Below are 25,435 nucleotides of genomic sequence, written 5' to 3'. Positions count from 1 at the left end.
CCATTTATTTCTACACCCAAATACCCTGAATATTCTCAGCCCTTCGACAAAGCTAAGCCAAAGCTGGTATGTCAACTGTGAGAGCCTCAATGAAAAATTATAGCAAAGATCACATGGGGGGGGGAGAGGAAATTGTGCCCCTTTATTCACTGCCAAGGCTTGGAGACCCAGAATCACACCAAGGAAAGAAAGGGACAAGAATCCTGTCCTTACGCCAGCCTTTTACACCCTGCTGTAAAGGCACAGACTCCTGACATGCGTTGTTCAGTGTTTAAAAGTCAACTTGAGGCCTTTTAATGGCATTTGTATCACAGGTATTTCATGCTGTTTTGCCTCCTGCCCAAACTGCAGCCAGTTCCAGAGAACACTGTCTCCTCTTGTATTAACGGGGGGGAATGTTTCTGAACACCATTCATGACTCTAACCGGGAGCAGGATGGGTTGGGGGAGAGACTAGGGGCCAGAAATCTTGGAGAGGGAGAAGGAGCGACTCTTAAGGAATGAAGAGGCCTGCATACCAAGCACAAAAACACACACCGTCACTTGTTAATATGTCATCTCTCTGTAACACTGCAAAGCTTCAGCCGGCAAGAAATAAATATAGATCTATACCGTATGACGCAACCTACAGAACAGCGCCGTCCAGAGCTAAAAACAGCACGCAAGAGGCGTTACATTGCCAATGAAAACACCGAAGGGAAGATTAAGTTTAATGTGCTGATTTTCACGTTTTCATGGCTGTGGGGTGAGAAAAGAGGGAAGGGAATTGTAGGGTGGCAGCCTGTCACATGTCTCACCTGCACCAAACATTTGGGCCTCTCACTGCAAGAGACGACACAACCCAGAGGCACTTACCTTGCATGTCTGGGTTTCGCACATGATATGGCTTATCCTGGATTTCCAGTGTCCATTCTCCTGCAGCCCTTTCTCCCCAGCAGTGGACAGTCATGAACTCCCAGTGCTTAAAACCATTACTAGAATCATCGTGCTGTCTGTTAATAGGATGACAAACATCAAGAGGTCACACCAAGAGGTGGCAAAGGGAACTGGTGGGCTATCTAGTTCAACCACCTAATTTAGGCTCACAGGCTGAAGGTTCCCCATCAGTGCCGGATTTACGTATAAGCTAAACAAGCTATAGCTTAGGGCCCCACTCTCTTGGGAGCACCCCAAAAAATTAAAGGGGGAACTGGATGTACATTTCCAAAATATAATATAAAAAACAAATAAAACCTACATACAGCAACAGTGTTTTGTGTTGTGTAGGCTCCTATGATGTAAGTAATGGGTCCCGCCTGCTAGGCTGCTCCCTAAAATATCACTGGTTTGCTCATTTCTATATAGAGGGTGCCTACATTCTGCATGGACTGGTCCATAAATTACCATATAGCATATATTCAACACAAAAAACAGCAACAATTTGTTGTTGACAAAGGACAGCTTGACATATAAAGGGCCCCATTACCTTCAGTAGCTTAGGGCCTCATCAAACCTAAATCCGGCCCTGTTCCCCATGCTTACTCTAAGTAGGACTGTTTGGATTCTACCCATTTAGACTAAAACTAGGAACAGAATTCCAAATTCGACTTCGCCATCGACCCTGAAAACTCTCCTTTTTGGCACCAAAGGAATAGCAATTATTTGCCAACAACTACACATCAACAGAGGGACGCCTAGGGCTTGCCGATCAGAAGGTCGGCGGTTCGAATCCCTGCAACGGGGTGAGCTCCTGTTGCTCGGTCCCTGCTCCTGCCAACCTAGCAGTTTGAAAGCACGTCAAAGTGCAAGTAGAAAAATAGGTACTCCTCCAGCAGGAAGGTAAACAGTGTTTCCGTGCGCTGCTCTGGTTCGCCAGAAGCAGCTTAGTCATGCTGGCCACATGACCCAGAAGCTGTACGCCGGCTCCCTCGGCCAATAAAGCAAGATGAGCGCCGCAACCCCAGAGTTGGCCACGACTGGACCTAATGGTCAGGGGTGCCTTTACCTTTACCTTTCACACATCAACAGAACAATGAAATAATATCTGCCATAAAAAAATTGGAGAGTAGTTGTGGGGTGGGAGAAGATATCTAGGCGAGCACTTATTTCAGCATGCATGTCTCTGGACACACTCGGCTGCTTTCTGCCAGCATGCATCCTAGAATGTTTAACTGTTTTGATTCAGCTCTGCTGCCATAGAGCAGCTTGTATCTAGAGGGCATCAGTTGCTTTTCCGGATTAGCAGACCCTGACTTGGCAATGCAAGCCCTGTCAGCATCTTTATAAAATAAAATCCAAAAGGACAGTAATGGCCTCCTGCTCGTGTTCACGGTACGTGAAGTTGCAGCTGGCAAAGGGACATGCAATTCCCTGAAAATGCACTGTTTCCTACTGGCTCTCAAATCACCTAGTGCTAATAGGAGGGGAGAAAGCAGAAAGCAGCATGGCCGAAAAGCCTGTTGCAAAATATGCAAAACAGGCACAGCTGGAAGTAGAGACCAATGAGGGCAGGCATCAATAAAATGCTGAATGGCAGCTCTCAAGTGCCAGTGGATTTCAGTGGCTACCTATAGTGTGGACATATTGTGCAACCTGGTCTTGATTACATTGCCCTCGCTGGGGGGACCGGATCTTGGAGGCACCAGGAAACTGCCATGGGATTCTTCCCCAGAGACTCAGCCTGGAGGAGAAAGGGTGCAGTTCTACTGTTGTCCTCCAGGGGTCAGGAGGGAGGTTCTCCCTGGTTTCTGTCTGGTTCCCAACCTCCTTATGGCTACCTTGCCTATCTCCCAGCAACCCCCTGGCTTCCTGCTCTCTATACAGCAGGGGTGAGGGACATTGGATGTGGGAGCCACACATGTGGCCCTTTGAGACTCTCTATTTGGCCTTCAAGATTCTCTCCAGGCCAAGCCCCTCCCTCAACATCACACCCCTCACCAGCTCAGCAAGTGCCTTTGCAGAGCTCTAAGATGCTCTTGAACTCTGGTACCTCTTGCTTGCTTAGATGGAAGATGGAGAGGTGTGTGTGTGTTTGTGTGTGTGTGTAGAAACCTCTGAATTTTGAAGGCAGACATGTCCTGCTTTACGAACACTCACTACGCAAACAGTCACTTATCAGAACACAAGGAATTAGCACCCATAGCTCCTTATACACACTGCAGATTCTGTGGTCAGGAATCAATAGGAATCAGTGGAAATTGTTGACTTGTTATGTGAACAGAAATCATTTACTCATTATGCAAACGCTCACCTAACAAATGATTTCCAGGGAGCACATTTTGTTCGTAAGGCAGGACCTGTGTGTATGTTTTTGCACAGACTTTTCCTGCATAAGACTGGAACTTGTGTGGTTTTTTTAAAAAAAATATTTTCACTGTAATTAAATTGTTTTTGTGTTTTGTGTCATCGCACATTGCTTAGAATTTTTTTTTTTTAATGTTAAGAAATACTTTTTAGTGAAATAAATAAACCCACGCACTCCAGGTCTTTTTTAGAAGCTCATGGGCTTGCAGTCTTGCTGAGGCAGGTCACGTTCTACTCTCCTCCCTCTCAATCCTTTGCCTGGTTCTTTATTTTTTTAAGTGCAAAATGTCTACCCCCGCTTTTTGAGGAACTCCCCCCAGAAACCAACTCACAGTCTCTAACCTTGAAACAACTCTGCTTGACAACAAAATGCAAACCACTAAAGAATAAACCAGCATAAAAGATGAAATACAGAAACAGAATACAATGCATAATGCAGATTAAGAAAAGAGTATTAAAAATTAAAAAATTAAAACTACAGAAAGACAATGTGGTGTAGTGGTTAGCGTGACGGAAGACCAGGGTTCAAATGCCCATTCAGCCATGAAGCTCACTGGGTGAAGAATAAAATGGCAAGGGAGAGAACCACCCTGGGCTTCTTGGTGGAATGGAGGAGGTATAAATGTAATAATAAATTTATTAAACTTTGGAGTAATTTGGGAAGGCTTTTATATTATTTATTTATTTACATAGGGTTGCAGTCAACCAACTTTTACTCAAGAGTAGACCCATTGAAATTAATGGCCAGGACTAACTTAGGTCCATTAATTTCAATGGGTCTCCTCTGAGGACCCCCCCAACTGAATACAATCCATACCATTTAATGCCAAAATAGGCTTATGAATGAACAGGCCTAGTAGAGTTGCAATCTCACCTGCAAAATCCAAGCTCTCTCCACCCAGTACCACCTACTGGCATTCATGAGGAGCACACCCAGAATGCCTTTTCAACCTCAGTCCAACCGGGCTACAAACTCTCAAGAGGGCATCTGCGTGACGGCTCACCTTCTAGCCAGGAGCTGGGACTTCGTACCAGAAGGAGAGGTGAGGTTTATCTGCAGGTCTCCCCGGCGTGGGTGTGCAATAGAAACCCGTACGATGACGTGCTCCAGATAGGCTACGTGATGGTCAGGGTGGTCCACACAGGCGTTAGTTAGAGTTGCCGTCCGCACCGTCTTGTTGGTGGGGATGAACCTAGAGAATGGGAAATAAAGGGAAGCCTTCGGAGGTCAGCAGTCCAGAATCCTGACAGAATAGGTTTACCCTAAATCAGGGCTGAGGAATCTTTGGCCCTCTAGATGTTGCTGAATGGCATTGCCCATTATCCCTGCTTACTGGCCATGCTAGCTGGGGTTGATAGGCATAGGAGTTCAACAATATCTAGAAAGGCTACAGTTTGCCCATCCCCAGCCTATGAAATGGGCTCCAAGCCTTCGTTCATTTAGACAGCCCCTTTCTATTATCTTTTCCAGCTCTTTTATACATGGCAAGGCTCATTAGAGAGGTGGCACCCAGCTCTGGTGGTTTGCCAGTTTCTCTTTCTATCTCCCAATTCTCTGTTGGAAAAACAGCTATAATATCCATACCATGCTTTCCTTTCTTCCTTCATTGGCCAAGGAAGCCTGCAGCATTCGTTCTGAGCTGGAGCTGAACTTGTTCTCGCTTGCCGAATCACACCGAACTACAACTCCCATTATCCCTGGTTACTGGCAATGATGGATGGGGCTCATGGGCACTGGAGTCCAAAAACATGTGGAAGGGAGGGCCACAGGTTCCCCAGCCTTGCCCTAAGTCCAAGTGGAACACTTTAGACATTTTGTGTGATGGCCTGGGATTCGGACTCGGATGCTGAACCTGAGGGATCTCAGCCTGGACAGGATTCCCTGGCTCCAGAACCAGCTGAGCCAGGGCTGGGGCATGAACCTGAAGGGTCCTCACCTGTGCTGGATCCTCAGGTGCAGGCATCAGCTGAGCCTGCTCTGGCTCCTGAGGTCATGGAGGACCCATTGCCTGCAGGTGCTCCACTCTCAGCCCCGTCAGAGGAAGCTGAGGTTGCCTCTGGGTCCGGTAACCCTCCAGCCTCTCCTGAGCTACAGAGGCTCAGGGCAGAGAGGCGGAGGGAACCAAGTTCCCGCAGGAGGAGTGCTCACCTCCAGGCCAGGGGAGGCGAGTCACCAGAGGATCGGGCCGCCCTATACCTTGGGGCAGATAAAAGCCGGCTAGCCCCAGTCCCAAGTTGTGGGAGCAATATTGTTGGTTGATAGTTCCTGCCTGAACCCTGTCCTGCTTTTCTGCCAGAGCTCCTGACCTGACCTGGCTCTCTGCTTGCTTGCCTGTTCCTGACTTCACCCGACTCCCTGCCCTGCACCCAGCTTCAGCTACTATGAACTGCCTCCACGGTGCACCTTTGACCACGGACCAGACTTGGACCTCGCCTCTCAGGTAACCCACGGGACCAGCACATTTTGGTAGTTAGCCAAACTCCACCACATGCTGCTCCAATAACAATTTGTATTGCAGCCTAGAGGGTTTTTTAAATGTATTTATATTTATTTAGTAAGAGCATATATATCCTGTTGTTCTTCCATCAGGGAACTCAAGGTCACATAGGCAGTGTTCCCTGGTGGTCTCCCATCCAAGCACAGACCAGACCATGACCTGCTTAGCTTCAGCAAAGGGGCTGCATTTGGTGCCATGAGACCAAGTTGTATGTTGGCCTGCCCCTGGGAATGCTACCTTAGTCAGGTGGGGATGCTGACGACTTGGTTCTTGGAACTGCTACTTTAGTTCACAAGAAAAAACGGGTCAGCCTAGAACTGCTCTTAACAGCCTTCTTGAAGCGAGAAGCCAATCTCAACAGCAGTCTTGGATCTCGTTCAGCCAAGGATTTCGTGCTTTCAGAGACCATCGTCTCTCCTACACAGTCACCGCCCACCAGCAATGAACCAACTCCCAGCACAGGGTCTGGAGCATGTTGTTAATGTCTAATTTATTGGGAGGAAGCTGCTCACCAGTCCCCAGACTTGCTCTAGGGATGCTTCTCAGCATATGGTGGAAGAGACTCGTGGGGATTACATCGCCGGTCTTTTATTTTGCCTTAGTCATAAAGGGAGAATCGATGAAAGCTATAAACAGTGATGTCATTTCCCGGGGAGAACAGGATTTTTACAAGGGGACTTCAAAACATTATTTGCATGCAGCATGAACTGATTTAAAGAAGCTGTTCTGGCCAAATGTTCCCAACTTTCAGTTTAAGCAAGCGTCAGCTCTAGCGTCCTGATCGCAAACACCGACAAATCGCGTAAGGCCAAGAAAGCAATGTTTTTCAGCCAGATTCTAAGTCAATTGGGTGGAAATATTTCCTACTGAAGTCAGACCTCCAAAACTGGAGCTCCATATGTTCCTGTATGCATGGACTTCCCTTTGGAACAACAGAGTGCCTAAGCACAAGCCTGTGACGCAAGGATGGGGAACCTGTGGCCTTCCAAATGTTGCCAAACTACAACTCCTATCAGTCCTGGCTAGGGCTGATGGGAACTGGAGTCCAATAGCATCTGGAGGATCAAAGATTATCTTGATAACCTGCTATACAGGTTGACTCATTTGCTAAAAGGAATGGGGACGTCTGAACAATGAAGATTTCTCTGTGTGTAGATCACAACTCCCATGCCAACACCATATCTGAATATTTATCACCCATCTTAAAAGATCTGTGCTGGCTTCTAGTAAGTTTCTGGGCTTAGTTCAAGGAACCAGTTCTGGATTTTAAAAGACCTAACAGCTTTGGTCAACCAGGGCATCTAAAGAACACTCTTCTCCCAGATGGGCATCCCCTAAAATTAAGACCTGCTTCAGAGACCCTCTTCTGAGAGCCTTCATTGGGAGAGATTAAGGGTGTGGCAAACAGACAGGGTCTCCTTAGTGGTGGCACCTCATTCATGAAATACCCTTACCAAAGATATGTGGGCGACAGTAATACTTACATTGTTTTGATAGCAGATTAAGAGATTTTTATTTTGACAGTCCATTTTATTTCCTCTTAATACTAACTTCACTGAACAGCATTTTAACTTCTTTAGATTTTCTCTTCCTTTTACAGGCAAGCTTTACTGCTATATATGCCTGCCGTTCTTATGACTTGCTGTTACCTCGAGATCACTACAGTGGTGCCCCGCAAGACGAATGCCTCGCAAGACGGAAAACTTGCTAGATGAAAGAGTTTTCCGTTTTGGAGGTGCTTCGCAAAACAAATTTCCTATGGGCTTGCTTCACAAGACGAAAATGTCTTGCGAGTTCCTGCGGGTTTTTTCCCCTTCCCCCCCCCCTTTTCTAAGCCGCTTATCCGCTAAGCCGCTAAGCGCCGCTAAAAGCCGCTAAACCGCTAATAGCGCTAATCCACTAAGCCGTCAATGGGCTTGCTTCGCAAGACGAAAAAACCGCTAGACGAAGAGACTCGCGGAACGGATTCTTTTCGTCTTGCGAGGCACCACCGTACTTTGAGGGGAAGGGAGGAGAGGATTTTTAAATAAATAAGATTGCTTGAGCCGGACAAAATTGTTTATGAGAGGGACATAGCGACATAGCTACCTCTTCTGCCTGATGTATCCATCTTACTATTTAGCCACTACAATACCTAGATTCCCCATGAATATAATGGAATCTGTCCTCAGGGAGTCTCAGGAAAACAATATACTTCACCATTAGGATGTCATACGAAGTAAATTCTGTCTGGCTCGTAATACTTAAAATAATCAAGTTGGAAGAGTCTCTCCAATATCCTCTAGTCCAACCCCCAGCCTATATAGGGAGCCAACTATATAGGGAGAATTCCCGATAGAAGTTTTTAAGCAGAGACTTGTACGCTCCCCTAACAAAAGAGAGTCCACCTTCTGAGGCGGTCTGGTCCACTGCTGAACATCTTGTGCCATCAGGAATGCTTCCTAAAGTTCAGCTAAAATCTTCTTTCTATGTGAACCTGCTGTGGGGTGGGGAATCTTGGGGCCGAATACCCCATTCCAAGCCCCTCTGTATGGCCCTCAGGATTCTCCCTAAGCTACACTCCTCACCAAACCTGCTCTGCACTCTCACTGACTGCATTTGCCTGGCTGGAATGTCTCCTGGAACAGCGATAACACCTCTTCCTTGCCTAGTTGGAGGATGGAATGACGTCTGTACACAGAAACCTCTTATTTGTGGCTGTAATGCAGCCTCCTGTACAAAGAGTCGCATCTATGGCTCCACACAGTTTCGCCCTTGGCTCCACCTACAACTGGCATGGAATCCTCCCAGATCCTAGCCCAAAGCCTGTTTCCTCCTGCCCCTTGTGAAAGGAAACATTCATTCTTATGGCTGAGGATGCAATGAAGGCATCTCCACACCTGCCTGGAGTCGCCCTGGTGGCCTGACTCAAACACGCTTCTCGACGCTTATCCATCCAAGATGACTGTTCATCAGACACCTGGGTGAATGGGGTCTGGTCCAGGAGTGGGGAAAGCAAAATGTCACTTAGAGAAGGATGTGAAATATTTTGAAGCTTGAATTTGTTTTATTCTGGATTGTTTTATTTGAAGTTTTAATGTGTTGTAAACCGCTTTGGGATTCCCACCCCCCCTTAATACAGTGGTGCCCCGCAAGACGAATGCCTCGCAAGACAAAAAACCCGCTAGACGAAAGGGTTTTCCGTTTTGGAGGTGCTTCGCAAGATGAATTTCCCTACGGACTTGCTTCGCAAGACGTAAATGTCTTGCGAGTTTTTCCGACTTTTTTCCCCTTCCCCCCCCCCTTTTTCTAAGCCGCTTATCCGCTAAGCCGCTAAAAGCCGCTAAGCCGCTAATAGCGCTAATATTTTGTTTACTATATTTTGTTGAATGACTGAGGCAACTCAGTAAGATGGGTGGCATATATTATTATTATTATTATTATTATTATTATTATTATTATTATTATTAGAGTTTGGATTTGATATCCCGCCTTTCACTCCCTTTAAGGAGTCTCAAAGCGGCTAACATTCTCCTTTCCCTTCCTCCCCCACAACAAACACTCTGTGAGGTGAGTGGGGCTGAGAGACTTCAAAGAAGTGTGACTGGCCCAAGGTCACCCAGCAGCTGCATGTGGAGGAGCGGAGACGCGAACCTGGTTCCCCAGATTACGAGACTACCACTCTTAAGCACTACACCATTATTATTATTATTATTATTATTATTATTATTATTATTATTAAGCAATGATGACTTCTGTGCAGGAGAAGCCTCAGGTTGTGGGCAGGCAAGCTGTCAGAGGAGGGTACATATCCCAGAGGAGGAGAGGGGTCCCACTGTTGCTGCAACTTCTCCAAGGGGCCCAGACCTGTGGCCAGCTACCTAGAGGCTAGAAGCATGTGTGCATGTGTATCCAGAGCACCATGGAAGCTACTGAAAGTGGTGTTCTTGCCAATAAAGTCCCTTATCTGGGACGGGCTGTGACATAACCATGACATCACACTGGCTCTGTAGTCTTGCCACAGCCTGTGAACGTACACTTAAGCAACACTCACTCAGGATCACAGAAATCAGAACCTTTTGGCAATATCTATAAATTCTGTGTGTGTGTGTGTGTGTGTGTGTGTGTTTTCTGTTGTAACCTATCCCCACCCCGAAATGGGTGGAAGGGGAAAGGGAGGGATCAAGGCCAAACTGGACCAACTTCTAGTCATCCTCAAGGTTCAGAAAAAGGTTATCCAGTTCAGTAATTAGAAACAGTTGTCAACATGGAAGCCACACCAAGTTATACCAGCAGCAAACAAACTTTTAAAAGGGGGGAGGGGTGAAATGTAAAAAACCCAAAAAAAAAACATAATGCGTGAAGGGAAGAAATACTGGAGGAGATCTAGGAATGGATCTGTCATTGCAGCGTCACAAGGAGTAAACACATTAAACTGTACTAACAAACTCCAGACAACTCCATGACTGGGTGATTATAAACACTGCAAATGAGCCAAAGCACACAAGGAAGCCTGTTAAACCACAGCAGGGGTGATATAGCTTTTCATCTCTTGCCAGTGTTTCTCAGGCTCATTGGACTTCCATTCTAAAACGTACCCTGTTTTGTGTGGGAGAGAGAGATTTATTACTGAGAAGTGGGCCCTGCAACAAAATGTTGCAGTGTGGCATGCTCCCTACAGGAAAAGGCTGCAGCATTTCGAACTTTTTAGTTTAGAGAGAAGGCGAGCAAGAGGTGGTATGATAGAAGTTTATAATATTATGCATGATGTGCAGAAAGTGGGTAGATAAAAAAGTTTTTTTCTCCCCTCTCTCATAGCACTGGAACTCATAGACATGCAAAAAAAGAATGTTGGAAGATTTGGGACACATAAAGAAATTATTTCATGCAGTACATTATTGAACTATGAAACAAAATCCCACAGAAAGCAGACACAGCCACTAACTCAGATGGCTTCAAAAGGGCAAGGTCGACACTGTGCAAACGCACTAGTAGGCAGGCTAAATTAGTTCCACTGGTTTGTTTGCACTGCGCTGACTGCCTCCCTTCCCCTCTTCTCTTTCCACAGGTATGCAACAGTGCGCTACTTACCAGGAAGCCAGCATAGCGATTCCACCCCACCTGACAAGCCACTTCTGATACACACATTTAAACACTCACCAAGGCTTCTTATTTGAGGTCCCGACACAAATGTGCTGAGCGGGGACTGTTCGCCACTTCTTTGCCTCGACAACAAGCGCTTCTGCATCCACCAGGCCGAATCCATACAAATGGCTAACTGAAAAGACAGGTGTCTCAGAGATTCACTGGTTTATTAAACAAACCCTTGTTTTTCACAGCCTCTCAAAACTGTTCCCCTGCCCCAGCACCTTGTGGGCTTTTTTCATGTGCCCGTGCAACGCTTTCACAACAGAACAGCATTAATTTTCCTCCATTCAAAACCTACAAAACGTTGTGTATTTTGCGCCTCTTGTGCCGTTAGCTTAGATATTCTGATGCCTCCTCTGCTTTAGTTTTAAATAATGTTGTATAAATGATTTGGATGCATGACTTAGAAGCCACAGTATTGTTGATATATAAATTGTTGATAGAAATAAATACAGTATTTAAAATAAAAATGGGGAACAGAACCAGATATCTAACTTCATGCTCAGCATCCAGAGGCAAAAAGCAAAAGAGAAAGCCAGCCTCATAGACTTGTCTCTAATATCCCATATTGCCCTATTATTAATTACTACTATTATTATTTAGACTTTTTAGACATTTGTTACCCAAAGGTCTCCAAGTGACTTACAACACGTTTAAAAATATAACAGCTTCAATGCTCAAAACACCATAGGAATCAGAACTAAAGTCAAGGTGCAGAGCAAGGAATTCCACAAATGCAAGACTGCAAGTGGAGTTTTCACATTTGCTAATTTTGAAAAAGTTTGTAAAGGCTTTCTAGCTGTTACATTCCTGGCTTCAAAGCTTACACATTTCTCAATAATTACTTTGAGGTTTCAGCTGTGTTGTAATGCGTAGAGACCACTGGAAACCATCTGAAGCTGGGGATTGATAATTGATTCTTCAATGTTTTTTATGTGGTTGAAATTAATGTCAAATCAAGGTGGAGTGTGTTAACTTCCTATGAAGTGTGCATTGCTTTGCCCATCTTAAATGTTTATACAAGCTCTTCTGCCTACAGGCCAGACAAATAAAATGATTTTGGCCACTGAACTGACACAACAGTTGATATATGACTCAGCCAACCTATTAACCTGTGAGGACACATCTGCAACATGTGTCCAAATCAGACTTTGGTAATGTATTTTATATTAAAGAAGTTAACCAGTATCTGTGATAAAACCTGAGCATTTTCCATTTGACTGTAAAACTGCAAAGGAAAACTAGTGTTGTTATCTGATTCTCTCTCTCTCTCACTCACAAACACACAAATACACAATTGAAAGGTACTTCCTTTTGCATACGTACCCATCCCTAATAAAAACAGTTTCTGGGAGGAAAAATAACGTAGAACCTACAGATTATTTTGTTTCAGAAGTAACCAAAAGTCTTACTGTAAGGATTACTTTAAAGTCACTGAAAGGAAATCCCAGAGGTAGAACTTAATTTTGACACAGGCTTGTTTTGCACCTTGGCAATAGTTTTTTGTCACAACTAAGAAAACAAAATGAAACAAAACAGAAAAAGGCAGGATTTCCCACATCAAATCACTATTCCAATCCAGTAGAAGTTAAGCCTTCTCAAAATGCCATTTGCTTTTGCATCAGTCACCGCTGCTTGGATTTTGTCTCCTGAAACAGACAGGAGCTCGCAAATACCCATTGATAAAAAAGGCTTCTAAGGGGATTATCAGACCTTCAAACAACCAATAATCATTTTTCTTGGCAGGTCTGTGGGGCAAGTAATAGAAGGAGCTGTTTGAAATGGATACATGAGATCTCCAGCTCAGAAATCTCTGTGGAGATTGATTTGGATTTATAACTTAATCCCACAAGCGCCATGTGGGGAGATGCATTGCTAAGAATAAGAAACAGAAGAATCATACAGGTTTCTCACCTAGTGGCGAGGTTTTCCTCTAAAAAATAGGAGTGTACATAGACTGCAACTGCTATGGCTTGAGCATTCAGATGAAGGAACCTAACTGAGAATGTGTTGCACACAGACTTGGGACCCACAAGGCGATCTTTGTAGGTGATCTTGTTAACCATTGGAAATATGGAACTTCAACAGCAGAGAAAGAACTTTTGCCATTTTTAATGCCAGCTTCAAATGGCCAGGACAGGCAGGTGCAGGATAAATGCTTTCTTCACATTTAGACTACTGCAATGTGCTCTACATTGGGCTGTTCCTTGAAGATGATCCATAGACTGCAGCTATTGCAGAGTGTTGTCTCCATTTGTTGACTGACGCACCTCCATGCAGCAATGCAGAAACCAAACCCAGCCCCCAAGCATGCATGTTAACTCACCTCGACGTCCAGCTCCATTTGTTTTCCAGTCGGGGGCCAAGAGGTGTCCTGGTCGAGATGTTTTAACGAGAAGGTGCTGAACGTCTCGCCAGGTCAGCAAAGGGCTAGAAGTCAAGGAAGGAAGAACAAGCCAAGGATAAGACAACATCTCTCTTGTTCTGTTGGTAGGGTTTTGAAATGGCTAGGCAAAGGCTAAGGCAACAGCAGAAAACCCTCTAACACCAGTCAGTATATATAGCAAGCATTGCCAGTATCTCCTACGGTGCCCATGAAATGGTCTCAGTAAACATCCTCTCAAAAATGCAGACTTCACAAAAGACTCTTTCTTTGCTCTTCCCAATCAGTTCCTTTTTGCACAGGCTCTGTCTCTCCTACACTGAACTTACCGCCTTAAATATGCCCCCACAGAACATCAGGATTGCACACCCACTCTCCCATCTGTTCTGAACAGAGAAGGGGTATAAAGAGCTTCCCTCTGAGTGCATTGGCAGCGGTGTAGGTATCTTTTCCCCACCGATGGGTCATGACCATATGCATTTTGTGGTCCAGTCTCTTTTCTGCTGTTCTGGATGCAGCAGCCATTTTGTGTTGTGCCACGCCCCCACGGCAACCATTTTGTGACTGGCACGCACTATACTTTGATCCAAATTCCAAATGTGTCCAGTGACCCCCCAGCAAGCCCTGGTATAGAGGAATATCAAAGTAATAGAATAGGTTTCCAATAAGTAACTCAAGCGATCCTCCCCCCCCCCCCACTGTCATGGGTTCAAAATAGAAGTGCTTGTTTATACCAGCTAGATAAGTGGAGTTTGTATGAAGATTTTGGTATGTACCTTTTTTATTTAAGTAGTTTAGCTACCCTAAACATTTGCCTCTGAGAATGTGTTTATGTGTGTATAAGCCAAAATATTTAGAAGAATTCCAGTTACAAGCTGTCACATGGTCCTGTGATGCTTTTGCCCAGCAGGTGTTCCTTAAAGTGCCATGGGGAACCTTAGGCCCTATATCCGCTCTATATCCGGCCCTCTGGACACACTCTCTAGGCCACAGCCCCTCTTTCCTACCTGGCCCTCTATGCCAGAGCTTTCCAAATGTTTCATGTCGGCGACACACTTTTTAGACATGTGTAATTTCGTGACACAGCAATTCAGTTTTACTATCAAACCAGAGGTTAAACTAACCCCTCTCCAGCCCTGGGAGGAGTGTGGGGAATGTTCGCACGACACCAACACACAGCAGCCCACACACAAACGTGTCAAGACACACAGTTTGGAACGCTCCGCTCCATGCCTTCCTCAAGTGCTTTTGCTTGGTCGGAAACCCAAAATGCATCCTTCAGCTGTGACAATGCCTCTTGCTTGCCTAGATGGAGAGAGAGGTATGCATGCATGCATGCATAGAAACCTCTGGCATTTGCAAGGCTTGAATGTAGCTTCCATTCAAAGGTCAGAGTCACATCCAACGTTGCACTCATTTTTGCCTCTGGCCCCACCCTGTGCTCTCACACAGCCTCTGGAACTATCCCTATCAGCCCTGCTAAGATTATACAATAATCTGTTAACTATACAATAATCATTGGAGATGCATTGCAACGATCAGTGCAGGTCTTGTGTTGCCTTTTGACCAGATCTACTATTATCAGTGCACACATATAGGAAATGATGCGGAGTGCTCCCATAACTTTTTCCGGGGTGACTTAAGTTGTGTTTTCCACAAAGTATTTAAAAGAACTTGTACACCATTCTCTTGAAATTGAAGCCCCTTGTATTTTCAGTGTTCCTAAATTCTTAGCTTTGGAGCATCCAGTGGCTGAAAAAGCTCCCTTTGTCATGATGCTTCGGCAGCTCTGGGATGCTGGATACGGGGACCCTGCTGCAGAAATAGCAATAGCTCTTTGGATTCCTGTGACCCTGGGTCGCTCCACTACTGCCTATGCAGTTCTCTGGGTGAAAAGCTTTCCCCATTCCCTGACCTGGAGAGACAGATTTGTAATTATAGCAAAGCATTTAGCAACAGGAAAATGTTAATTCATTTGCTCCCCGGCAATAAAAAAGGAAACGTCTCAGCACTCAGCATCGCTTAACGCGCCTGATCCCGGGTACTTAATGGTGCATTTTATGTCAAGAGCTAAACAATTCCAAAATTTACAGGCTTAACCTTCTCCAATGTACTGGTCACGAACACTGCACTCCTTTCAAACTGCGTTCACACAAGTGTTTAAGAATTGAGCCAACCCACCCCAAAACACAGGGCATGGGTAGCGAGGCCACCGCTGCCAGCTCTCTTTGTGCTGGCAAGACACTTCCACATCCCCAGTCACAATAATGTAACAAATTAACCGTCTCGACCGCTGTGAGCTCACAGCAGCCGACAATATATTAGCGACGAGAGCCAAAGTCACAGCATGGGAGTATTAAAAGTAGTCAGCAGTCTGAGCTCGGGGTTCATTTTCCCCACCCCTCCTAATTCTAAAAATAAAACAAAGCTGGAAAAAGTCTATTGCTATGCAAAAGAAACAGGGAGAGAGGTTTTAAGAAAAGCCCTGCCAGATCAGACCGAAGGCCCATCGAATCCAGAATCCTGTTCTCACTGTGGCCAACCAGAAGAACACAAGCAAGACCCAAGTGCGACAACATTCTCCCCACTAGTGACTCCTAGCAACTGGTACTCAGAGACACATCCAGAGCCACTGATGCTGTGGGGAGCATATCGCTATCACGACTAGGAGCTGCTGGTAGCCTTATCTTCCAAGGGTTTTTTCTAACGCACTTTGAAATCCATTTATTGTATTTTTGGTTTTTATGGAAGCCGCCCAGAGTGGCTGGGGAGGCCCAGCCAGATGGGTGGGGTATAAATAATAAATTATTATTATTATTATTATTATTATTATTATTATCCAGGTTGGTGGCCATTATCACTACAACTTGTGGCAGTGAAGATGCAGCAAAGTTATGGAAGCTGATGCCTGCCCCCTTAGTGGAAGATGGGGCAGTGCTTTTCAGGGGTTCCTCACAAGCCTATCCAGGGAAGGTGTGCTGCTCAATGAGAAGGTTCACAATTTAGGCAAGTCCATCCAAACGCGTAGAATGTTGACATGCGTCGTAATTTTCTTTTTTAGCTTATCATTGATTTCAATCAATTTCTTAAAAAATGTTTTAAATGTTTTTTTACTGATGAATTCATCGCCTTGTTCTTTCTTGCTTTGAGGGTTTTTTGCCCCTTACAATCAAGCAGTATATGAATTTTGTGAAATAAAAGAAACCAATGAAATCATAGAATCATGAAGTTGGAAGGGACCCTGAGGATCATCTCATCCAACCCCTGCAATGCAGGAAGGAATATGCAGCTGTCCCATATGGGGATCGAACCTGCAACCTTGCCGTTATCAGCACCATGCTCTAACCAACTGAGCTACCCAGGCTGCAGACAAACTTCATCAGTGACAGCGTGGCATGCTCCAGCTGGCCCAGGGCATTGGAGATCGTTCATTTCTGCTTAAGGCACTACAGGAACCTTCCCCTGGTATCCTCCAGATGTTTTGGGCTACATCTACCATCGGCCCTAGACTGCCCAGATGGGAGCTGTAGTTTGAAACATCTGGATGGCAGGCTTACGAGAGTCTCAATCTGCAGCTCCTTCTTGTGCTCTTGTACATAACTTCAGAAAGCAATTATATGCAATTCATGGAAAGCAGCACACTTGAAAACCAATGGTTTGTTGTGCTGCCTTCCTCAAACGTTCCATCTCCCCTGTGTCCTGCTCCCCAGAGCAGACGCTTGCTTTTAACAACAAATCTACAAACTGCGAGAGAAATAAACGGAGCTCTTACTTGGCCTCCAGAGCCAGAGCGATGATCCCTGCCACCATGGGGGCAGATACAGAGGTGCCAGTATGTCCATCTGTACAACGTTTCCGCAGATCAGTGGTAACCTAATGAGAAAGTCAGTGCAGCTATTAGCAGGGAGTGGAGGTGACAGAGCGGTTCACACTCAGGCCCACTGGGACTGGAAGGGCAGACGGTGGGGAGGTCAACAGCAGGTGGCGCCAGAGCTAATGTCAAGCAGGGCCGGCTCATTCCAGGTTTGTCTGCTCCCTTCTCCCTGCTTGAATTCTACAAGCACAACCCTGAGACTAAGAAGGAGGGTGAAGCTGACAGTCGGTGTCATAATCTGGACTGGATGAAAAAAGGAAGGTGGGCACTTGGAGGGGGTGCTGGCTGAAGGCAGACTAAAACTTATTGGGGCAGTGACCCATTCGTCATAATGGACCAACCTCCACTGTGCCCAGCTTCTGTACAGCTGGCCAAGGCCAAGGCAGTCTGTAGCCCTCAAGAGTAAGTCAGAGCAAGATTTTTACAAGGTAGACACTGACCATCTCCTGATTGATGGATCACATTTATATCCCACCTTTTCTCTATGGAGCTCAAGGGGGCATACATAGTTCTCTTCCCCATTTTATCCTCAAAACAACCCTGCAAAGCAGGTTAGCGTGAGAATTAGTGACTGGACCAAGGTCACCGGGTGAACTTCATGCCTTCAAAAGTATGAAGGATTTGCTCCATCCTAATTCCTAGTTCTGACTCCAGTAGAGTCGTACCTTGGAATTTGAATGGCTTAGTTGCCGAACGTTTTGGCTCCCACTGAGAGCCAGTGTGGTGTAGTGGTTAAGAGCGGTGGACTCGTAATCTGGTGAACTGGGTTCGATTCCCCGCTCCTCCACATGCAGCTGCTGGGTGACCTTGGGCTAGTCACACTTCTCTGAAGTCTCTCAGCCTCACTCACCTCACAGAGTGTTTGTTGTGAAGGAGGAAGGGAAAGGAGAATGTTAGTCGCTTTGAGACTTCTTTGGGTAGTGATAAAGTGGGATATCAAATCCAAAAATCCAAATCCAAACAATCGAAAACTGGAAGTGAGTGTTCTGGTTTGCAAACGTTCTTTGGAACCCGAACGTCCGCAGCTTCCAATTGGCTGCAGGGGCTTCCTGCAGTCAATCAGAAGCCACGCCTTGGTTCCCAAACGTTTTGGAAGTCAAACAGACTTCCGGACCAGATTCCGTTCGACTTCCAAGGTGCGTCTGTAGTCAATCTCAGGGACGCTTGAGTTGGAGAACTCACATCCCAAGTTTTGGTTGGGGGGGGGGTAAGGTTTCCCACAGCCCAGGCAGTCAACTGGCTGCACCGTCTACTTACAATTTGCCGCTCATAGAAAGCCCCGCTGCTGTAGGTGGTAGCAATGGTGGAAGCACACTCCTCTAGGTACCACGGCTTGTTCCCGTTCTCCGTGGTGCTGCTGACGGAGATGGTGTAGATGCTGTTGGTGTATCCATCGCAAGAGCAGTGGTCCCCTTCTCTTCCGCCATTCCCAGAGGCCCAGACAAATATGGAACCCCTTCCTCTACGGCCCTGAGTATTTGGAGTGAGGAAATGGAAATGGAAAGCAATACATTCATTGGCTGGCACTGGCCTGGATTCCTACATCTCCACAAGATTTAAATTTCGGAAGGATGCATCTTCCGCAACTTCCTTCCACAACTTCAGGGATCAGGAAATGACTGGCCCCTTTCCCTCTTGTGGGTCCCACTGTTGCCACAAGGGGGGTCACTCTCAGTGAAAATAAGGGCTACTAACAACTGTCTGGTTTTTTTTCTGTCTTTCAACGTGGTTGCTTCAGTATGGTGTCGCCTCAAAACTTTGTGTGATGGCCTGGGATTCCGATTCAGAGGCTGAACCAGAGGAATCCCAGCCTGCACAGGAGTCCCCGCCTCCAGGGCCGGCTGAATTGGGGAAGGGCCTTGATGCTGAAGCGCCTGCACCTGTGTCGGAGCCTCAGCAGCAGGCACCAGGTGATCCCACTCTGGCTCCAGAGGTGGTTGAGGACTCAGTGCCTGCAGGTGAGTCTCCCCCTGGGCCCAGTAACCCTTTAGCCTCTCCTGAACTGCAGAGACTCAGGGCAGAAAGCCGAAGGGAACTGGTTGCTCCCAGGAGGAGTGCTCGCCTTAAGGCCAAGAGAGGCGGGTATCCTGGGGGCCGGGACCACCCCAAAGGCCAGTCGGCCCGGTCACAGGTTGTGGGAGCAACGTCATTGTTGAGTTCCTGTTCCTGCCCGGACCCAGACCTGACTCTCCAGTGCTCCTGTCCCCGCCCGGCTTCCTGTTTCGGACCTCGCCCCGCTCCTTGTGGACTGATTCCAGGCTAGTGACCCAGGACTGGACTTTGACTACGCCTACGGTAACCTTCCCCCTGGGATCAGCACACTTTGTCTTGCAGGCTTGCGGCAGAGTATGTTTTCCACTGGCGGCTGGTTTTCTAGGACCTATACCTCAATGAGCGAGGGGTTCCCAAGCTCAGAAGGGTGTACTTGCCGCAGGCTGGAGGCAGTGGAGCTATCACCACCCTCCCAACAATTAACCCAAAGTTGACCACTTTGCAAACTCTGGGCTAGGGGCACAGCGTTCAGTGACTGTCTGAATAGACGCTCCAGGTGTTTTTGACTCCCATCATGGGTGTTATAGCACAAAACACCTGGAGGATACGAAGAACATGAACAGAAGAGCGTAAGAAGAGCCTGCTGGATCGAGTAAGCCCATCTAGACCAGCATCCTGGTCTCACAGTGATCATGCAAAGTCTTCAAGGAGGACTTGACCAAACAGAGCTCTGCCTTCCTGGGTATCCTAGAGGGATTCAGAGCTGTGCCCAGAGGTATTCAGAGGCATACCACCTCTGAAGGCTAGGCATCGTCGTTGTGGTTGGTAGCTGCTGACTAGAGGTTGGAGAAGGCAGGAATCGGCTGGCAACCCCCTGCCAAAGCAGCCAGAAACATTAAGATCCCTATGCGAAATGCGGACCGAAAACGAAAAACACCCAAGAAGAAGGTTATGCACAATACGCTGCATTTTCCCCACACCTTTTTAATGCCTTGCTCAAATGCTTGCTTGGCCAGAGGGCCAGGCCCATCGACTGTCCGCCCATCGTCGTCAGGGCCCCAGCTTGCGCTGTAGATGTGGATGTATTCAGGTTTGGTGCCAATCGCCTTTGCTTCCACCACATCTGTCACGTCGCCGTCTAACATCCGAATGCCTAAAAGCAACCCCCCAATTAAAAAAAAAATGTATCAGGCGTTAGAGCTTCAAGGCCCCCCCCCTCTTTTTTTTCTTTTCCAGAAGAGCTGGAGGACTGCAATCAAAGGCTTTTGTTCTGAGGCATGAAAAGATGCTTTCAATCTTGAATGGCCCAAAACAATTGCAACTTGTGCTCTCAGTTTGCCAGCTTGTTTTGGATGCGCTCTCTCTCTCCCCCCCCCCTCCAGAGTTGCTGATTCAACTGCATACTGGAAGTAGCTTTCTTGGCACAACAGGAAAAAGCAACACAAAGCCAGTGACGCAAGTGACTTTTCTTTCAAAACTATGAAAGCCACTTCCAGATGACACAGAACTCTTCTTCAAATGGCAACTACTACATTGCTGTCTTCTACACCCAAAATCGGCATTTCACCACTGCCTTCAACTGTCTGGGCTGGCAGTTCAGAAGCAAGCTGGAAAGTTTGCAGGCAGCCATGTAGGCAGGGTGGGTTGCTTTTACCATGGTTTAGTTCAACAAACCATGAGTTGCCACGAATACAAGCAACCAAAGCATGGCCGATTACTCCAACACTTGGGTTTTGTTTTCTAGCTGCCTTGTTGCTCTGTAGCTTGGCGAGCATCTGGGATGGGGGTAGCAAAACGAACCACGGTTAAGCAAGGCTGTTGGGTTTGGCCCAACCACAGTTGACAAGCCATGGTTCATAGGCCAAAAACTTCACATTGTGCTTTGTTGATAGAAAACAAACTACAGTAAAGTTGATGGGTTGGGTTCAGTCATTCAAACAAACCACATTGAGGCTTAACAAACCATATGCAAACAAGGCCAGTAGTTGTATCTTTAACTGCAGGGTGCCTCCAGACTGTCACTATTTTGTAGGAGGGATTCAAGCACATACCAGAATTTTAGATTTGTACAGTTCAAGTGGATTAATGGGCTCTGCCTGGCACCTTAGTGCAAAAAATCCTCTTTTTAAAAGAATCAGGCTTGGAGAGTGACAGGGAAAAGCATTGAAAAGTGCGGATTAATGAATGTCCAAGGAGAAGATGTATAACCAGCCTGCCAACAAATAAGGATAAATGCAAGACGAATGTTCATTTTTGTACAACTGCCTGGCAAACAAATCAGAACGGATGCTTAATAAAGACCGGATATCTTTATTACCTGCATGAGCTTTGTGCAAGCAAATCAGGACGAATGCTCAATGAACAGGGCTTTAGGAGGGACCGCAATGTTCCTAGTTTTGGTCTACAGGCTGCAATAATAAGTCAACCAACCATAACTGAGTGAGCTAACAATGACCATTCCAGAGAAAATGCTAAGATAGAAACAGCCTGAAATTTGGACCAGATCCAGCTTCCATACAATCTTCAGAAGTGCCCTCAGATAAAATGCTTCCCAGTAATAAGATTTCCAATTCTTGAATAACCACAGGCAAATCGCAATTTGGCCATATCTGCAACTTGAAAAGACGATGGCTTTGTCCCTAATTCTGGTATGCCTCAGGCAACGCCTTCAAAAATTAGAATAAACAAGAAATCGCTGGGGGTGGCGGGAAGATACATTCCTTCATTTAGGAAACCAAAAGATTTATGGAATTTCTACAGGGGGCTAAAGCCATTTGTTAGTGAAATCCGGGGTGGGGGGGTGTCTCAATCTCCAAGGCTGACTTTGAACACGATCAAGCGATTAACTGGCCCTAGCTCTCCTGGATGAGGATGAGAAGGGGCACGATCCGCTGGGAAGCCTCCAGCACAAGCCTGATCAAAATGAATGGCATTCATGCAGCAGCTGCTCGTGTTGGGTTGCACCCAAAATCTTACTTGCAGTTGAAAATATTTTTTCAAACAGACAGAAATACAGCCAAGCAAACAGGAAGACAAAATTACAAACAGCAGAGTGCCCAACCTCGAATATATATATATATATATATATATATATATATATATATATATATATATATATATAAACTCTCATATGAACATGAGGCAATCTCAAGGTTTTGGGACATTTGACTCATCATTTTTGTAAAGAGGAAAGGTTGATTATTTATCACACTATAGAGGGCTACTGTGGGTGGCAGAAAAGGAAGCGCAGTGGATTATAATTTTAGAGCTTAATATAGCAAAGCATGGAGCCTTTTTTTCTTTCTTTTGCTTTTTTCATGACGTATCTATTTTTTCGTACGTTTTTACTTAAGAAAAACAAAAATCGAGAGACAGAAATAAAATTAAGGTTGCAGCTACATGGTAGACAGCAGTCAACTTAAATGGATTTCCTTTCTAACATTATTCTCTGCTCGCAAAGATACCTCTTAAATATAATGGGAATGGAACAAGGTTGTTTGGCAACAACCTCCCCTCAAGCTGAATTCTCAGAAGCATTTCCCAGCAAGTTTATTGATACAAAAAGTTCATTGCCGGGCCTTGCCACCTAACAAGAACAGCTGGTCAAGGGAAAAGGGAGATACGAGAAAGATTGCACAAACTCGGGATGGAAAAATCTATAATCCGTGACTGCTGCAACAGTTGGGAGATACACATGATACGTTTGGGAGTTTAGTAGCATTCTGAAGATTCTACATTTTGCAATTTATTTATTTATTTTAAACAAGTTTCAAGGTCTCATGGTAACAAACATATACTAGAAAAACAGGTGGCAAAAATTCTAAAAGGGTAGGCTAAAAGGCAGGCATCCCCAGACTCGGCCCTCCAGCTGTTTTGGGACTACAACTCCCATCATCCCTAGCTAACAGGACCAGTGGCCAGGGATGATGGGAACTGTAGTCCCCAAACAGCTGGAGGGCTGAGTTTGGGGATGCTTGCTAAAAGGAAAGGTTAGATAGGTCTGCAGTGTGATCCAACAGGGTTCTCCTTATGTTCTTACAAACCCACATGTTGGACCAGAGACAAAACAGAATAATAGAATCATAGAGTTGGAAGGGACCATGTCATAGACTGGCTGAATGCAGAGGAGTGGTGGGGAAGAAGGCTCAGAGCCCGGGGATTGGTGGTGAGACGATGATGAGTGGTCACAAAGAGAGGAGGAAGCAATCTGGGAGGAGGAGGTGTCCGAAGCTGAAGAGGAAACAGGGTTTAGTGAGCAGGAAGAGGCTGTGGCAGACAGCAGTCCAGATTGAGAGGCAGCAACGGGGCGAGGAATACCAAGAGGCAGCGTGGGGGCAGGCTGCTGAAGACGCCAGGGAATCTCCCCCTCTTGCTGGGACCAGGCCCCTTCCTCCCTGGTTTCCCAGAAAACAGAGAGAAATGAAGAAGGCAGAGCAAAGACAGACAAGATGAAGGAGCTAAAGAAGGAACCAGGGGAGAAGTGCCTCAGAGTGCGGTGGGGAGGTGGGGACCTTCAGTCCTCACATTTGCCACATTGGGGCAAGACCTACTGGGAAGAGTTGCAGTGATCACTAGGCCTGCACTGTTTATTTGAATAAAGAGTTGACGTCACCCACACCGGTATTTTTTATTGCTGACCTACTCCTGACTCCAGCTCCTGACAAGACCATGTGGTTCATCTAACGCAATCCCCAGCAATGCAGGGATCTTTTGCCCAACGTGGGGCTCGAAGCCACAACCTAGAAATTAAGGGCCTCCTGTTCTACAGAGTGAGCTATCCCTTTGCCTCTTTCAAAGCTCTTATTGTCATGTACAAATCTATCGCACAAGCTGGCTCTCAAAACAATTCCTCTCACATTTTATTTATTTATTTATTAAATTTGTATTCCACCGCTCATCACGAGTGAGCTCAGGGACAGATCACAGCAATATAAAAGGAAACATAAAAAGGGAGTAAAACTCAAAACGTATCATTAACACATCCATCTGTCGCAAGTCCGCAAATATTCAGATGCAGGTCTGCTCAAAGGCCTGGAGGAATCGAACTGTCTTCAACTGGTGCCAGAAAATAGACATGAGTTGGCACCAGAAGGTTGGGGAGGCAATTCGATTACCAGGCAGCCATTGTGAGATGGTCCTGTGACAGGTCATAGATCTCCTCAGTTAGGCCACGTGCACTATGCTTTTAAAGCATCATCATACCACTTTAAGCAGTCATGGCTTCCCTCAAAGAATCTTGGGAACTGTAGTTTGCTAAGGGTGCTGACTGTTAATAGGAGACACACACCCTTCCCCTCACAGACCTGCAATCCTACAGTTCACTAGGGAAAAAAGAGTGGCTGCTAGACCACTCTGAGAATTGTAGCTCTCCAACCATCAGCTGATCGTCTAGACAGGCAAAAACGGGTCACCTGACATCAGGTGATTAACAGGTGGCTGGCCCCACCCACCTATGAAACTTGGCCCATGGTCCATGGGTGGGTGTGTAGGAGATAAGGACCCAAGTGACCAGTCAGATGCAGTTCCCCACCCTGGTCCTAACAGGAAAGCAACACAAAGAAGAGTGGTAATCGAATTTCCATAGGGGGATAAAGTCACATGAGCAAGACAGAAGGAAATAACCAAATCAATCAATGTCTGATCCTTTCGCCAAAGCATTTATGCTATTACAAACCCAATTAAGCCAGACCATAAAAATTTCCACGCCAGATCAGCCCAAAGGTTCATTTAGTTAAGCTTTCTACTGCCAACATCTGCCAGCCAAATCCTTCCAAAATGTTGATGGCCACCTTCTACTGTTTTTGACCTGAGAGAAGGAGTCCACTGCTGACATTAATGAGGGATTGAACATCTATTCTTCATGAAAGGCGATGCTAATGCACTCAGCTTTGAAACTGACTTGCAGATACGCACCTGGGAGGATGAAACCTCCATTTCAGTCACTCTGGCCTTGAGTGTTTGGTGGATCAAGGCTGTGTTCACAGATCCAGACACCACCGATTGCTTTCATAGCTATTTACAGGAAGTCCTTTTAGAAAGAGAGAATCTTTATAACAGGATATGGATTTGGCATGGATGGGCTGGTGGTGCCATTACTTAGGACACTGTGAGCTTCAGCAAGCAGCTAGGAATGCCCACATAGGTTGCATTGCTACCAGGCTGTGTTTTTGCTTGTGGCAAATAGCAACGGGTGCTGGAGGTGGGAGATTTAGATCAGGAAAACAGCACAAGGGGAAGGGTTAACTCAACTCTCTCCCAGCAGCATAGATGTGAACTTATT

At 46.1% G+C, this 25,435-nt stretch overlaps 2 protein-coding genes across 5 annotated transcripts in view; one reads left to right on the top strand and one right to left on the bottom strand.

Annotated features, from left to right (window-relative positions):
- Window positions 1-25,435, top strand: part of LOC307203455 (F-box/LRR-repeat protein 14-like) — a 234,344-nt gene that overhangs the window by 47,588 nt on the left and 161,321 nt on the right. The window lies entirely within an intron of this gene.
- Window positions 1-25,435, bottom strand: part of PCSK6 (proprotein convertase subtilisin/kexin type 6) — a 99,031-nt gene that overhangs the window by 26,176 nt on the left and 47,420 nt on the right. For all 4 annotated transcript variants that reach the window (XR_013833213.1, XM_079954231.1, XM_079954230.1 and 1 more), the window contains exons 7-13: window positions 20,136-20,308; window positions 18,421-18,633; window positions 17,062-17,162; window positions 13,233-13,336; window positions 10,919-11,036; window positions 4,286-4,474; window positions 855-991 (exon numbers count right to left, since the gene is read on the bottom strand). Coding sequence is in view for 3 of the 4 variants with exons in the window: in XM_079954231.1 (XP_079810357.1) it covers window positions 855-991; window positions 4,286-4,474; window positions 10,919-11,036; window positions 13,233-13,336; window positions 17,062-17,162; window positions 18,421-18,633; window positions 20,136-20,308 (1,035 nt within the window). In the remaining variant the exon portion in view is untranslated. The remainder of the gene's footprint in view (window positions 1-854; window positions 992-4,285; window positions 4,475-10,918; window positions 11,037-13,232; window positions 13,337-17,061; window positions 17,163-18,420; window positions 18,634-20,135; window positions 20,309-25,435) is intronic.

This window comes from Podarcis cretensis (assembly GCF_951804945.1).
Source record: "Podarcis cretensis genome assembly, chromosome: 14".
NCBI classification, from domain to species: Eukaryota; Metazoa; Chordata; class Lepidosauria; order Squamata; family Lacertidae; genus Podarcis; species Podarcis cretensis.
The sequence above is the reverse complement of the archived record's forward strand: the minus strand, read 5'-3'. Positions and strand labels throughout refer to the sequence as shown.